This window comes from Patiria miniata, unplaced genomic scaffold, assembly GCF_015706575.1.
Source record: "Patiria miniata isolate m_02_andy unplaced genomic scaffold, ASM1570657v1 HiC_scaffold_26, whole genome shotgun sequence".
Classification (NCBI taxonomy): Eukaryota; Metazoa; Echinodermata; class Asteroidea; order Valvatida; family Asterinidae; genus Patiria; species Patiria miniata.
Window position 1 is genome coordinate 8,564,697 of NW_024037065.1, and position 16,951 is coordinate 8,581,647.

General features: G+C 39.0%; 1 protein-coding gene across 2 annotated transcripts in view; it reads left to right on the forward strand.

Annotated features, from left to right (window-relative positions):
• LOC119733798 (protein diaphanous homolog 2-like) overlaps positions 1–16,951 on the forward strand; it is a 54,924-nt gene that overhangs the window by 5,393 nt on the left and 32,580 nt on the right. For both annotated transcript variants that reach the window (XM_038207167.1, XM_038207168.1), the window contains exons 3-5: positions 11,206–11,313; positions 14,007–14,203; positions 15,189–15,389. In XM_038207167.1, the coding sequence (XP_038063095.1) occupies positions 11,206–11,313; positions 14,007–14,203; positions 15,189–15,389 (506 nt within the window). The remainder of the gene's footprint in view (positions 1–11,205; positions 11,314–14,006; positions 14,204–15,188; positions 15,390–16,951) is intronic.

The window sequence follows — 16,951 nt, forward strand, 5'->3', positions numbered from 1 at the left end:
AAACACACTGAGTATACAGTGTTCATACGTCAGTGAAGGGCAAAAACCTATAGTTTGCGATTTGTTGATTTGAAAACCAATGATTGACTGGATTGCAACTCTGCAGGCATTAGACGTTTGACTTTTTTTTGAAGCAGGTATTTTGGAAAGCAAATATTTTCTGTGCTCAACAAATGTTTGTGCTTAGTACACTGTTAATCAATGAGACCCCTGGCCTCTCAACTAGACTGGGGCTTCTTGTAGAGCATATGTTATGGTAGATGAGATCTGCTTACAAGACGTTTTCACACTCTTGCTAAATCCTCTCAACACCAAGTGAATTTTGAAGGATATTAAAAGCACATTTTGTTTGTTGACTCAAGAGGTTAGTGCATTCCCTGATTCACTGCACACTGCACAGTGCATTGCTGTTGACCGAGACAGTATTTTCTATTTGTGTACCACCAGCTACTGGTACATGTACATACTGTACATGTATAGCAGAGAAGAGCATAATCTGAGTGATCTTCTTTTTGAGACCCACCGATGCATGAAGACATGTCTGAAAGACATGCACTGAGTCACCTAAGAAGCTTGGATTATAATGAAGCGGAATAGGTGCTCATTCATGTATACATGTGTGGCCATATGTTTAAATGTCAGCATATGTATTCCTTATATCGGATTAACAAAAATGTAGATTAACGTATAGAATACATTCATACACAAAGTTTGCTTTAAGTGAATAATTGTGAAATACATTGTAATGTACTGGTATACTCTGATTTCATTTTATGTAGGTTTAGCAGTTCAGAATTAAGCTGAAAGATAAAAGGGTGTGGTTTTAGTGTAACTTCAGCTGCTGGCCGTGTTGGCCGGATTCACATTACAACTTGTATTTTTTCAAAGCGCACATTAATTTCACACTTGATTTGATACGTGGTTGGTCCTTTCTACAAACTTTTGCATGCAACTCAACAAGCCTCAAGCCTTTTTTTGTGGGCGTCGTTTTACAGCTTGACCAAGTCCATACCAAACTGCATTGACCTGGTTTGGGGTTCACCATTATCATCGCTGGTATCAACAAGTCAAATCCTGCATATCACCCAGGCCAGGGTTTTATTGCACCGCTATCAATTACTACCATTAAGGTTGAACTGTTGGCATAGATGCTTTGGACACTAACAATCATACATGTGCACAAGTACTGGTACATGTACTGATATACCGGTACATGTATGCAAAGAAGATAGACTTTCCGAAGGGGAAACTACGGTACAGTGTGGACATGAACAGTACCTGTACATGTACAGGTACATGTACAGCGTGCAAACGTGATGTACATGTACACATGTGTCTAGAGCTGGTACACCGTGCCCTCTGGAGACGTGCACACAATAGGGAACAAAAGATTGTATACGTCTCCACAGGGCAATTTCTATAGATTTTTATTTATTTATTTATTTCTGATCTTTTACCAGGGTAGCCCGTTCACAAAATAATGTGGTCTTCCACGGGGCCCTGAGCATATAATTTAAAAATAATTAATAAAAAACAAAAACTAACAATTTAAAGTATTAAAAGTGTATAAAATTATCAAAACAGATAGGAAATAAGATCATATAAAATTACAACCGTTGAATTATAATCATTAAATAAAAGAGACATATGTCTCACAAGGTTTTCACAAAATAGATATATGAATTTTACTCAAAAACTAGAAATTTTTTAAAGGGGTTTATCTGTCGTAAATGGAAGAGTTTTAGAAAAGGGATATTAAGTCAGAATTTTAGCCAAGGAAATTAATTCTGGTTAAAATAAGAGCATTTTGAAACTACACTTTTAAACTCGAAAACTTTACTGCACGAGAACAAAGAAATGTCTCCACAAGCATACAAATTTCAGTATTGGTGTGTTTATTGTGTACATACCGGTATGTACATGTACATGTACATGTACATTGTACATGTACATGTAGTACCGTTAGGTTTGTTTATGGTGTTAGTCGGCGTAAATCGAGGATTTTCTGTTGTTCCTCATCATCGATCTGAACTTTTTTGCAACAGCTCCCATTGGTTTGGTACACGCTTTCTAATTGAGGTCATCCTCGATTTGACTCCTGTCCTCAATTTATACTCGATGATGCTTTGCATGTGTGTCCTCGATTTACATGTGCCCCATAAACATGCGCATGTACCGGTACATGTACATTGTATTTAACTGTATGAGTAAAATGGATCGTAGGCAGACACTTGCGCATTTGTATTGCCATTTTGGCAAAAGCGAAAGCGGTCGATAAAATTCATTTCCAATCTGGGTCAGCTACCGTTATCAATAGAGCCGGTTGTGGAAGGATCGAATGTATGTACTTTTTTATCTTTTGTAGTAATACACATAAACTGTACACTTTCTATAGGTACCTACCGGTATGTACCGGTATGTGTGAAATAGAATTTACCACAACAATCACATATTGCCATTGACTGTTGGCTAGCATGGCTAGAGCTGTACAGGCAAACATGTCAATGCATTTGTACAAATAAACGCCAGATATTTTTTGGGGGACAAATCTGTGTCCAGCGTGATGCTTAATGTCAGCTCATATTTCCTGGCATTTCCTTTGTCCAACCCTACCAATCCAACCCAGGATTTCATGTGACCTACATGTACAAATAAAAAAGTATTGACAGCTTCCTGTCTGCTTAGCACAGAGCAAATTGTGGCATCTGAGTGAAAGGAAATATACATACATGTACTCTGTAAAAAATATTACACATACATGTAAGGTGAAACAGAGCAATTTATGGACGTCGGGAAATTGTAAGGTCAGGGAACCAGTCTAGCTGGCTTGTACCCGTTCATGGTGTGTAATCGATTGCATAAAATTTATGCAATCGATTACACACCATGAACAAATATTGCCGCCAATTTACATGTACCATATTTAATATGGTACATGTAAATTGGCGGCAATATTTGAACAAAAAAGCAATTTTTTTCCAAAGCTAGTCGGCAGACAAGTGTTGGAAATAAATACAAAAATACCCTTTTCTTGAAATGACAGCAGGATGCTTTAGATGGTCATTCACCAACAGTCCAGTAAGGTATTTCATAATAATTTGGTATATTTATATTTTGATGTTTGCAAATGTTGTATCATATTCCCTTTAAATTAGTGAATTGCGAGTATTTGGTTGAAAATGTTGACAAGTAGACTTTGCATCCAAAACAAAAGTTCAAGCACAAATTAAAGTGCATACATGTGTAAACACATACAATGTACTGTATGCAAAGTCTACAGCTATGACAGTCAACTGGATAGGCCCTACATGTACATGTCTGCTCCAGATCCTAAAATATAAACATTGCAACTTGTTTGGCTTGTGAGTCACAATTGAAAGTATATTTAGCGTCTGTTGAAGTGCATTCTTTATTTGACACCTGTGGATGCCATGTTGATGTCATTGTTGGGGTGTGCCAAGTACTGTACATGTACAATGTACAATGTACATGAACATGTACCTCAGGTTCTTGGAACAGGTTATTAATAAAGATAAAAAATGTCCCCAGAGATAAAAAAGTGAGACTGCCATAGAAATTAAGGATACAATATTGAGCAATAATAATATTAATGTGTTTGGCTCTGTTAGTCTGATTGCAAAGAATAATCTACATGTACGTGTAATTTGTGGGTGATAACAGATAATTCTGAAATAATTTCCTTACCACTACAGAAATATTTGCTCTATCAATAATCAAAGACATAGTAAACATGCATAGTAATTACCGGTAATTAAGATGTTTGGAATTCAATACATTTCCTTGTGGACTAGAAAATATGTTGGCATTAAGATTTTGGAGGTTTGTAGTTAAATCAGTTACATGACAAAAGTGGTGTTCGCAATTGACCTGAGTTTTGTAAAAAGTTACTGTGTTTGTACATGTACATGTAATGAATCGTTAATATATTCTGGTTATTCTACGGCGAGTGTGCAATTGGATTAATTCTGGCCTGCAGAAAGTCATTCGTTGCTTACGACTGACAGTCGACGCTTGACAATTTGGGAAGTTAATTACCAGCTGTCCGCACCGGAGTTAATTTGGTCAAGTTAACAACAGTCTCCGTAAAGTTGACAACAGCCCCCATTAGTTTTTACCAAGAAAACGTCCCATGTGAACATGGTTGAAAATACGGTAGCACCACGTGACAAGAAATCTCCTTTGTGAGTTGGAATTGATTCCAAAAACATTTTAATTGCTCAAACCAGTCCTGTTTTAAAGATTTTTTAGAGCCACTCAACCAGTGTCTTAAATGCTTTCAACTGCCAATTTTTTTCGCCTTAACTTTGATTTAGAATAGAATTCAAAATTCAATCTGTCACAAGATTGACTATAAAAGGACTAGAGGTTTTTACATAGTTTTATACATATTTGTTACATAAATCCAACTTTTACATTTAATACAAACTAAAATCTTCTCCTGTCCAATGTATTTAACATGTTAGGCGTTCTGGCTAAACGAAATGGATGGAGAAATGTGCTAAAAACCGAATTGGTATGATTTTTTTTCAATTTGAAGATTGAGTGATATTTTTAACCTTCGTTATGTCTACTGTGTTTTTTAAAGAAATACACATATGTGGCATAAAAATCATGGAATAAAAGTGTTTTTAAAGAAAAACAATTGACATCTTTCATTTCAGGACTACCGGTACGTGTACAAAACTTTAAAGGCCCTTTTCTCAGTATTTTGCTTTCTTGACATGTCGATAAATTTATGCGAACTTGAACTTGTCAATGGAATGTCGGTTTAAAGTGCAGCAAGCAGTATTGTAAGGAGAATTCTATTCCCTTTCCTAATACCCACAAACCCTCCTTTTTGACCTGTGCCCAGTCCGGTTTCATTTTGCCAGAACGCCTGTATGATCTGTGGCAAGTTTGGTTTTCATCACTATGATTTGCCAACCCAGCCTAAGCCTAGAGGTATTTCTGCATACCAGACTCATGTACATGTACTTGTGTATTTTGAAGGCCATGAATCATTGCATTTTGTGACCAGATGTCAAGTTCAATACCAGGGTCACAAACAGGTGGGAGTAATAGGACTAGTATAAACAATGTATACAACGGCAGTGTCATTTGTATTTTTGTACATGTTCCAGCACACTCAGTTGGTGTCCATATCCATACATGCAAACATGTACAATACAAATGTATGCACTTGCACAGTGTGATCGTCTGCAACCTCGACTCCATGGGCTGCGTGCGCGTTCCTTCACTAACCCCTGGCTGTGAAGAACAATGCTGGTTAACTATTCAGAGCGTCCTGCGCGTGTATTTCGAAGGCTGCATGCACTGCTATGCGCTCGCATTACATGTATAGATCTCCTGCACGTCACGTCACGTACCAGTACAAACCTTTTTCTTTTCTACATGTAGACTGCGCGATGCCTCTCTACGATATGGAAGTCTGGAAGGCTCGTTTTCACAAAAAATACCTGTTTTCACAAAAAAATACTTGTATCTTGTGTTGTACCGCAAAAGGAACAACAGAGGTGCGCACATTACAAATTCTAGCAACGCGACGTTGAAATCTAATTTCTGAAGGGATTCATTCTACAAATTAAAATTCTTCAAACTTAAACGCACTGCGTCGTGCGTTTAACACATCGACTACAGTCCAAATTTAAGTCTTCCAAATAATGGGAGATTTAAATTACACAATTCCAGGGGTTAAGATCGCGCAAGGTTGTATCATCTGAGGAAAATAATACATACATGTACATGTACATGTATGCATGCACATACACTACATGTCTGTACCGGTACATGACAGTTTATGTGATGTACATGTTGTACAGATGTAATAGTGATATTGAAATCTGTAGTCATGGTAGTGTCAAATCAGTACCAAGAAATGAAACGACAGTACCAAGAAATGAAACTACATATGTACAGGTGTACAAAACAAATGTATGTAAAGTGTCTATTAAAAAAAATGCCATTCAGGTTTGACAAAGTCTGTTCAACTTTTGATAACTACAAATTATCAACACATAATAAATATTCATTGGAAAAATTCAACCTTGTAAAGTATACATGTAGCCTGAAATAGAAAAAAACAAACCACTTCACAAGTTTACATGACGTTACATTTGAAACTAGAAAGCACTCAAAGAGCGCAAACCGCCGCCAAGGCTAAACAATTCCCCGCCATTATTGTCAGTACACCCAAAAGAAATACTTGCTTAAATTGTGAAGAATCCTTAAAAAAAAAATCCTGGATCCAGTCTCAGATCCAGATCACTTCCAGAATCTAATCAATTTGCACTTGTACCAAGGACCACCCCTAAAAAGATTTTCCATGCAAATCCATCCATAACTTTTTGAGCTATGGTACATGTATCTTGTTAACAGACAAACCAACCAACAAACTAACCAAATCTGATGAAAACTTAACCTCCCTGGCCATGTTGGCGGAGGTAATAATTGAAAGGAACTTTTGTGGGTAAATCCCAGAGACCACTTTCCAGATTTCCTGAAAGGAAGTTCCGTGTGATCACTGTGTGCACAGAAATGTCATATAATATTATGTGTACAGTGATTGATGATTAAAAAAGCTACATGTAAGTCGCTGAGACTTTTCTAACTAATCAGTCATGAGTCATGTCTTTATAATCAGTGATTGTGACAGAATTTCCAATTAGTTACAAAATAATCAAGCAGATAAATTATATCGGCTGTTTTATTCATTATTACACAGCACCATTTTCTAAGCGTTTGTGCTTGCATTTGTTTATGGTGTAAATCGAGGACACACACGTGCAACATCATCGGTGAATCGAGGACAGGAACCAATATCGAGGACGACCTCGATTAGAAAACGTGTACAAAACCAAAGAGAGCTGTTGCGAAAAAGTTAGAGTACCGTTACACACAAAGGAAAAGGGAAGAGGAACAAAAGAAAATCCTTGATTTACACCATAAACAAACGTGAGTGTACATGTACATACATGTACAGTGATGCGGGCATTAACTATACCGTACATTCTGTCTAACATCCTTGACATGTGGGAATACAGGCACTACAGTCTACCAATCGTAAGAAACTGAAGGAAATACTTAGTATGTTAAAGGGAAGATACAACATTTGCAAACATAAAGAAAACCGAAATGCTCAAATTATCACAAAATACCTTACTGGATTGTTAGGGAATGACAGTCTAAAGCATCCTGTAAAATTGTGGCTCCTGGTGTGCTGACATTTTCAAGAAAACAGGTATTTTTCCAACACTGGTCAGCCGACTAGCGTTGGAGAAAACTGGCTTTTTTCCAAAACTGCTCCTAAATTTTCGTATTAGTTATTTCACATTTTCTTTTCAATTGATTACACACCTGTGAAGGGGTACAAGCTTGCTAGACTGATTCTCTGACCTTACAATTCCCCAAAGTCTATTAATTACTCAGCTTCATCTTAAGTGGGGTCAGGGAACCAGACTACAACAAGAGCATGATTGGTTTTCTTGGTTTTTCCAGCATCTACAAGCCCAAAACGTGAAACAAGTCAGTTTAACATTATTTACTTTAGCATACTAATCCTCCAAATCCATTTATTTCTGAAAATTGCAGCCAAAGCAAATGTTGTACATTCCTTTTAATTGGGCCAGCATTTTTTCATTTATTGGATTACGAAACATAACAATGTACTGGTACGGTACATGTAACATGAAATTTGGCAGGGTTGGAGGACGGAATAAAAACACAAATAAAATTTGCTCAGCACATCTGCGTGCATGCGATTGGGGACGTCGGCGATATGGGCTACGCTCAGTACTCTGTGATGATCTCTTTTTTTTAGATAACAATCCTGTGTTGGATTAAAATAACCAAATTTTTATACTGAAAAATTAATAAATCAATTAATTTTTAAATTACCTTTTGTTTCATTTGTTCACCTTGCAACTAGTTTATTAATTTGTCTCGTGTGTACGTATCCAGTTCCCAGTTGCAAGTGCACCTACATGTACATGTACATGTACATGATGTACATGTAGGTGGGAAAACAAAATTAGAGGCATACATTTGCATCCTCATTACAGGATCGTTTGCATTATCCCAAAAGTAACCTACCGAATTATTATCAAAAAGCTTACTTGGATTAATAGATCATACAGGTTCTAAACGCCCCGTGTAAGGCCAAAAAAATAAAAGTCTCCGGTTTCTGGTATGCGCGCGCGTCGCCGTAGCCATGCGCGTCGGCAAAATGAAAAAAAAAAATTTTCAATAAAAGATGATGTCTAAAAACCGCCAAACTCACTGGTTTGACTGGAATCCTGCTGCTGCACAATTTTAACGTGTTTTTAGATGGGGTTATGATCGAGAATAAGCTTTATGTGGCCTCTCTGGACTCCCATATATTTGCACTAAGTTTAGTCGGGCACCATTTGCAGTCATCAGCCGACATTTGAAGAAAAAAAAAGGTAAAAAAAAAAGAAGCCGCGTCACCGCACCACTTTTTGGGCAAGCTCCATACCAGAAACCGGAGACTTTTTGTTTTTGGCCTAATTATTCCATCTGGCTTGCTGTCATTCAGAAGAAGAACAAAAATGTGAATGATTTCCTAATGATCATTCAATGGACTGATTTTCAGAATAAATAGTGCAAAATAATAGACAAAATCGTGTTTCAAGATCAAAAGGTTGCACATGGTTTTTCATTTCTTGAAAAGTGTAACATCCACTGAGCTGAAACTTCCACATGCTTTGAGCATTCTTCTTTGGATTTTGAGTGGTGCTATTTACTGGAAACGAACACTGGTACATTATGTAAAATGCATGAAAAGCAAACGATCCTATAATTTGTACTGTACATGTACAATGTAATGCACGTGGGACATGTTGAAGGTTCTGTAGCGGATTCACTCAGTAAGTGACTGGGGATTATGGAATTACTTGTAGGGCGAGCATTAAGGAGAGAGAAACTCAAGAACCTGAAAACATGACGGCGTAAATGTCAGGGCTTTTTACAGTCTTTACCCCCAGAGATGCTTGATGCATACATGTACGTACCGGTACATTAAGCTTGAGCTTGTAGGATACAAATATCATGACCGTTCAATTGCAAAAACAGTTGTGGAGTATTCTCTTGAATAAAGGGACATTTACCAGTTCACAAGTATTTCTTTTACCTTTAACTACTGTACAATACAAAATGTACATGTATTTGTTTATGACATGTCTGCAATGCTGTTTACACTATAGTCTGTAGTTGAGTGATATCTGCCACTTTTCAAATGATACCTAGTCAATCTTCATACATGTATGGTTAGGGCGCCCATGTGGAGTTTATTGTTGAATAATGTTTTTGGGTGAGCCAAAAAAAAAACCAAAACGGATTAATTCATGCGCTTTACAACATGTAAGAATTACACGTTATAAATGGAGCCTTTATAAAGCGCTTTTAACAAAGATCAAAGCGCTGTACAAAACTACAAAACTACAAATCAAAAGGCAAAAACATAAACAAAACAAAAAACTTAACCCTTACCCTACTAGACCCTCCTACGCATGCCAATATGTGCCTCAAGAAAATCTCCTATGTTTTTTGCATGGCCCTCCAATATCTGCCATGTCATTTCAAGGGTAACTGGACAGGCACTCCAATACATGCCACAGAGAACAATGAGAGTCCTCTGATAACAAAGTGAGTGCCCCCAGCTGGTCAGTATCAGGCACCCTCCAGGGCCTCCAACTCCTGCCAATTGGAGCCTTCACTGCTACATCAAAGTATCCTCCAATAAACTGCAGCTGGAGGGCATTGGCATAACCAACTGACATGCAGTAAACTACCCTCAGAGAGTAAGGGTTAATTTAAGAATAACTCAAGGGAACCAGGGGATAATGAGAGGTAAAGATGAAGGTGAATTGATTAAAGAAACAAATGTGTTTTGAGCGATTTCTGGAAGGTGATGATTGACGATGCAAGTCGGATGTGTTGAGGGATCTTGTTCCAACTCCCTGGGGCCAGCAATCGAGAAAGCTTTGTCACCTGTGGTTTTAATGTTAATAGGAACATGTAATCAGGAAGTGTCTGTTGAAGACCTAAGCCCTGCCCTTCCTGATTGATACAAAGAGAGTAAATCGGTCAGGTACATGTAGGAAGGAGCCAGACAGTGTTGTGTTTTGTAAACGTATAGAATTAATTTGAAAAAAGTAAAAGTTACATGTGCATAAAAAGTTAATTTGTGCATGTGCATAATAAGTTACATGTGTATTATAAAAAGTTAATTTGAAAAAGTAAAAGTTACATGTGCATTGCATGTGCTGTACAGTATAATTAGCATATTTGTAAATTACATGTACATGTATGTACATTGTACATGTACATGTACATATGTACATGTATGTTGTCTCTTCAAAGTTATAGGCCTACATGTATGTTCATGTACATGTATCGTCCCTGTGTTACATGTACAGTGTAATTAATACCAATGTACCGGTACACTTTCCCCTTCACAAACAACAAACAAACAATACATACATTGTACACACATGAATCAGTGTACATTTGTACAGGTCTCTGTATACCGTAAAATATTATGCATATACTATACCAGTATAATATGTCAAATTTATATTCTACAGGTCCACTCTCCCATCAGTTTATGTTTTATGAGACAGTCAAAACAAAAAAGATACCAACCTGCACATGTAGCCTACAGAGTTTGACTTTGAATTATGAAATGTAAACAAATAGGATATGAGTGACAGGACTTGAAACTACATGTTACACACGTGTCAATGTCCAGAGCATGTTGACTCTACACTGAAGAGTTCTGGCTAATATAATAAGCATTTATATAGTATTTTATTATGTGGGTCATGCAAAATATGTTACCGGTTAATCACTTGTTGAAGGTACATGTGCTTGTAAATTAAAGAAATGAATGCAATTAGATAGTGTGTGAACAGAAAAGTCCCCCCCCCCCAAAAAAAATAATAATAATAATAAATAAATAATAAATAAATAAATAAATAAATACAATTTTAAAAATTAAAAAAGAAATAAAATCAAAAAAATTAAAAAATTAAAAATTTCTTTTAAAAAAACGAATATTGAAACATTGTGCGTGTTAAAATGGTAAGAAAAATAATCAAATTGTTCAGTCATTTATCAAAACATGGAATCTATTAATTGTTATTTTATTTTGTTTTGTGTAATTTGCAGGAGGACATGGGGCTCACTGGCAACAAAGCTGACCCCTTGCGGGCGCGTGACATGACTACCAAGAGAGAGATGGTGCTTCAGTACATGAAACGCTCGGGCTCTTCAGCGGTGAGGATATTTATGACGAGAAAAAAGAGAAGGAAAATCCATACTACATTTGTGGAACATCTGTAGTTTTCATTTTTGCCTTCAAAGATCAGGGAAAAATCTTGGAGAACCAAAACCATTCTCCCCCTCTCATCTGCATGCTGAACCCTGGTAGCAAAGTAAGATGCAACTTTTGTTCTTGAAGTTTTTCTAGATCTAAATTGGCCAAGATCTAGATTGGCCAAGGTGTTCGACAATATCGTCTGATGATCAATGGTCGGCCGCTAATGTAAGTAGCCGCGCGCTATATGCTCTCACACGTACTGTGCGAAGCCCGAACAGCGACCTCACGCGGTTAGGCTACAATACGCAAATCGGTCAATGTTGGTCGAACGCCTTAGAACAACCGTGCACCGTGGCTTATGTTTTTTTCTATATTTCGTTGCTGGATGCGAATAAAGATGAGATTTTCCTTCATTGCTTGGCCATGGAGACTCACATTTTCCATGGATATTAAGAGAGCTGGATAATGTGGTTAAATTCTCCAACAAGTCGGCATACCAAATATAACGCGATATAAATCCAGCAACAAAATAAAGAATATTGCCTGAAAAACAGTGCGACCATTGTTACAAGGCGTTCGACCAGCACCAACTGTTTGCATATTGTAGCCTACCCAAGTGAGGTCGCTGTTTACGCTTTGTACAGCTGTTTATGCTAGCGGTCGACCATCAATCATCAGACACTGTTGTCTATCGCCTTGACCAAGGCTACGTGACTCCTTGACAGATGTGGGGAAAATTTGTTGAAATCCACCATAAAGCCCGTAACCAGTTTGCGCCGGGATTATTTTGGCAAGAACGGATCGAGGTGCAGGATTACTTTTCACTCGACCTCATGCCAGGCTGGTTTAAGCCATCACCCTCGCGCTAGCACACTAGTATTTCCGGCCTCGCTCGCTCTGCGAACGGGTCGCTTACAGATATTTCCGGCCTCGCTCCCTGCGTGTTTATCCGTCATCCGTTCCAAATACCGCAAAACCTTTGGAGGTACACACGGTCATCCGGTGCGAACCGGTTGATACAGTGTGACAATGAAAAGGTTTTTCTTAACATTGACACTGACCCGTCCAAAAGAGAAAGACAACACCGCTGATCAAGCTTTATAGGAAAAATAAGCTGAGTACCAGTTACAATATGTACATGTAAATTTGACCATGGCTGGTAAAAAGTGTTCGCTGCTGCATAGATTCTTTGCAAAAATTTTCCATCGATATGCTAAAGTTCAAGGAGAGAATGAGCCACACTTGTGGAATAGGATGTGTACAAATGCTTGAGAAACAGGATATCCAGACTAATGGATGTAATGAGACTACAATGTATGCATTAGACTTTGGTGAATAAACTGTCAAGAGCTGCCTCAAACGTTAGCATCCCCCATTCAGTTTCCCCTTGAGTTCCGGTTTCTGATCTGGAGTAGACACATGTACCCACCGTCCACGAAATCATGTTGTTTAACATGTTTAACGTCCACGCCGACAGTCTGTTCAGGGAAAAGGAAGTTAAGTGTTTGATCAGTTTCTTCCTGGATGTTGAAACAATGAGAAATGTCGCAATGTGCTAACGGTTGGTGTCAAGGTTGTGGGGAATTTTTTGGGGGAAAAGAAACAAATTGGTGTTGATAGATCGCAGTTGCAGAAGAACAATTAAATGTAAGCAGATGAATTCGTTTACACCACTTTTGCCTCTCGAAATCAACTCTGCACACATTTTGTCAAAACTTACATGTACACTGTACAGCATTTGCTAAAAGCTTCAGGGTTGTAACAGTAGGCTTTCAATGCAATGAGGCTTTTTCTCCTGGGAGAGTTTCCCCCCCCCCAAAACAAAAAAGGTCTGATCAAATTTCAGCCAAAGACCATTTCATTAATTTTGGGAAAGGATCTGCTTATGATAACATAAACATCCTCTCTTCCTGTTATGGCCCCCCCCCCCCCCAAAAGGCTTCGGTTTCTGGTCTGCGCGCCTGTCGCCGTAGCCATGCGCGTCGGCAAAATTATAAAAAAAAATTTCAATGTAAGATGATGTCTCAAAACCGCCAAACTCACTGGTTTGACTGGAATCTTGCTGCTGCACAATTTTAACGTGTTTTTAGATGAGGTTACGTTTGAGAATAAGCTTTATGTGGCCTCTCTCGGCTTCCATACATTTTGCACTAAATTTAGTCAGGCACAATTTGCAGTCATCAGCCGACACTTGAACAAAAAAATTAATAAAATAAAAACAAAAAAACGCGTCGCCGCACCACTTTTGGGGCAAGCTCCATACCAGAAACCGAAGACTTTTTGGGGGGGCCTATAGGAACCTCAGCACCGTAACATGTACATTGCGTGTGCACATATAAATTTATACAGTGCATAAAGACAAACCTTTGAGGGGGGGGGGGGCCCATCTCGGGGTTGGAAAAAAGAAATGTACACACATGTACAGACAGAAACTGCATATGTAAAATATTTTTTATTTGTATAATACTGCCCTCAACTGGCAATGCGCAGACATTAAAAAAATGAGGTTAGTTGGGGGTCCACTTTTGAGAAATGAAATTAATACAGTAACTGCACTCAGCATATGTAGTATACCGCCCTCTATTGGCAGTGCGCAGAAACAATTCAAATTTTTTTTTTCCTCTCCCCCCCCCCCTTCCTTTCCCTTTAGGGTAGAAAAACAGTGCAGAAACCAGGCGACTACATCTTGGAGTTGAAGCACTGCGGTCCGGGGGACTCAGAGCGTCTCCTGTCCACCCTGGGCTCCCTGAAGGTGTCGCTGGGCAGCAACACCATCAGTTGGGTCCAGCAGTTTGGGGAGGCCGGCCTGACAGAAATACTGAAGATCATTAATGATTTTACCAATAGGTGGGTGACCCAAACTTTAGTTAAAATTCTGTATGATTGGAAAAGATGTGTGTGGCTTGAGCAGGTGGAATTAGGCACAAAAACTATTAGGATAAAATGGACTGGCATGTTCGGGTGTCATGTTGAAAGTGTCCATCACTTAAGCCCGCCGCACACGAGAGCTACGTGCTGAGCAAAAGGTCATTCGAGGTCGTTTGCTTAGCACGTAGCTCACAAAATATCCAAGCGTGCGGTAAATTTTTGCTGGTTTTTCTGCCTCGTGAAGCCATGTGGCAAATATCTATCCTGTTTTAGTATTTGTCGCGTGGTATTTATCACATATTGCTATAAATCTAGGTATACATCTAGGTTTATCTTCAAGCAAACTTGTACCCTCGATCCTGATTGGTCGATCCATGGCAACAACAGTGTGATATGATGTATGAGGCTGTATTGCAAGGTCCATATCGCACCCTGCTTATTGCGCTATTCCAAGATGCGAGCGACATTCCAGCTGCATGCGCTAAACCGCTGAAAGGTTCGTGTAAAGCGATGGTCCAACTTTACTGCGCGTCAAGTTTGCTTGAAGATAAATTCGTTATTTTGCTCGTGCTCGTGGAACACGGAAAATGTAGTGCGTCTGTGTCCCACATTCGGCCTCGTGGTATGTGGGACACAGACGCACTACATTATTACGGGATAACTAATAATATCATCAAGTACGGTGTTCCATATGTGCCATTGATGTCGCATTTTTGGGCGTCACATTCTTATGCTCTGGCTGGGATAATTTTGATAGAATTCATGCCAGACTTTCATGCAAGACGGCCAGAGCTTATTGTGCACTCGCACACAAGTTTGTAAATAGCAGTTACTTTGTGGCCATGGCTGTTTGAGGCTGCGGCTTTCATATTTGCTATTGGCACTGTACAGTGAGAAGCCATAGCCCTACACAACATTACCATTGCTGACAAATTCTTAATTTTGTAACTTTCCTTCGATTCAGGGAGGACCAAAGGAGTGTGGACGTCAGGCACGAGTGCATCAAGTGCCTCAAGGCCTTCATGAACAACAAGTACGGCATCCAGATGATGTTCAACAAAGAGGGCGCTCTGAGCACCGTGGCGGGGACGCTGGACCCCCGGCACGAGCAGATCATGGTGGATACGGTCCGGCTGCTGGCGGCCGTGTGCTTGTACCCTGGAGGGTAAGGCTATGTTTTAATAGACCAGGGCCCAATTTCATGTCTCTGCTAACCACAGAATTCCGCGCTTACGAACACCATTTTGTTCTAAACGCGCTAGCAGCAAAATTCTGTGCTAACCCTGTAAGCACAGAATCCTTGGTTATGGGATGTAAACATGCGCAGAAGCCAATCTTCCTTGCTAACGCGTGAAATACGCTTACCGTAAGCACGGAATTTTCTGTTACAGTAAACGTGGATTTTTCACTTACTGTAAGCAGAGGCAAGAAATTGGGTCATGGGCTTTATGGATTAGTCTATTACTTGGCTACGGCTTGCGATAACACACGCGTCTATGGGAAGTGGATTAAGCCACATCCATAGGCACATCCATGTATTATTGCTAGCCATAGCCACATAATTGGACATGGCTAAGGTTTCACCAGTTCGCGCCGGAGGCCGTGATAACAGGCACTGACTGTTTTTGTACCCTGGTCCGGCTGACGAGTAAAGGTGTCAAGATAGCCTCGACTCACCTCCGGGTGACGTCTAAACACGCTGATCCCTCGTGCCTTTTGTACACACTCACCATGCTCACAAAAGTCTGTGTTGTCTGTGGAGACGGACCGTGTGCTGACCGTGCACAGCCTATTGTTGTACAATTTAAGCTCCATTGCACACCCCGGAGTATTGAAACATATGAGGTTTCGGCAAGAAATATCATACAAATACTGTTGAAATGACTCTTGCGAATCAGTATTTGTGGCGTTTGGCTGTATATCAGAAGTTGGCTGGGAAATTTTGCCTTTAGAAAATTTTCGTAATTTTCGGCAAAATAAACACGGCGTGAAGTGGTTAATCAAAAAAGCCACGAGTTGAGAATTTTAAGAGGTGGTTCTTTTCTGTGTTTCCAAGTTTTTGTGAGAAGGTTTTGTACCAGGAATCAAATAACTTTTAAGGCAATATTAACTGACCAAGTGCTTCAAATGCATAAGAAAATTAAGATTTTGACGTACCGCTTGGTACAGGTATTTAAAGTTTGTGTTTTCATCCCGAAAAATAGATTCCATTTCTGAATTGCTTTTTTTCTAGCACTACAAAAGTTATTCACTTTTGAATGAGACATCGACCTAAAAAATCGGCCTGTGTTTAGTCATTGAATTATCACTTTACAAATTTGAATTATTGGCTGCCAGACAATAATTCATTCTCGCAGTTTAGGCTGGTTCCCGCCCCTACGATCAGTATCGATAGTGTACGGACCAGGAGTTAGTCTGCTCGCAAAGCTGATCTGTTAGTGCCTAAAAAAATACCCCTTTTTTATGGGGTTGCAGACTTAAAACAAGAATGACTAAAAAAAGGTTCTTTGGTTGGAATAAAACATACAAATTGAAAATTTATGTGTAGAAAAAAAATGATAATGGTCGAAGAGAACAGGGAATGCAACTTTAAGAACTGTACTCTTTTTCCAAAAGGACTTGGACTTGAGCTGAAAATGACAAAAATTGCCAGGTTAACAGTTAATTAGTGATGAAAATTAGTATGTTTTTCAAGCAGTGTTTTGGTGGAGTCTATCACAAGTCCTT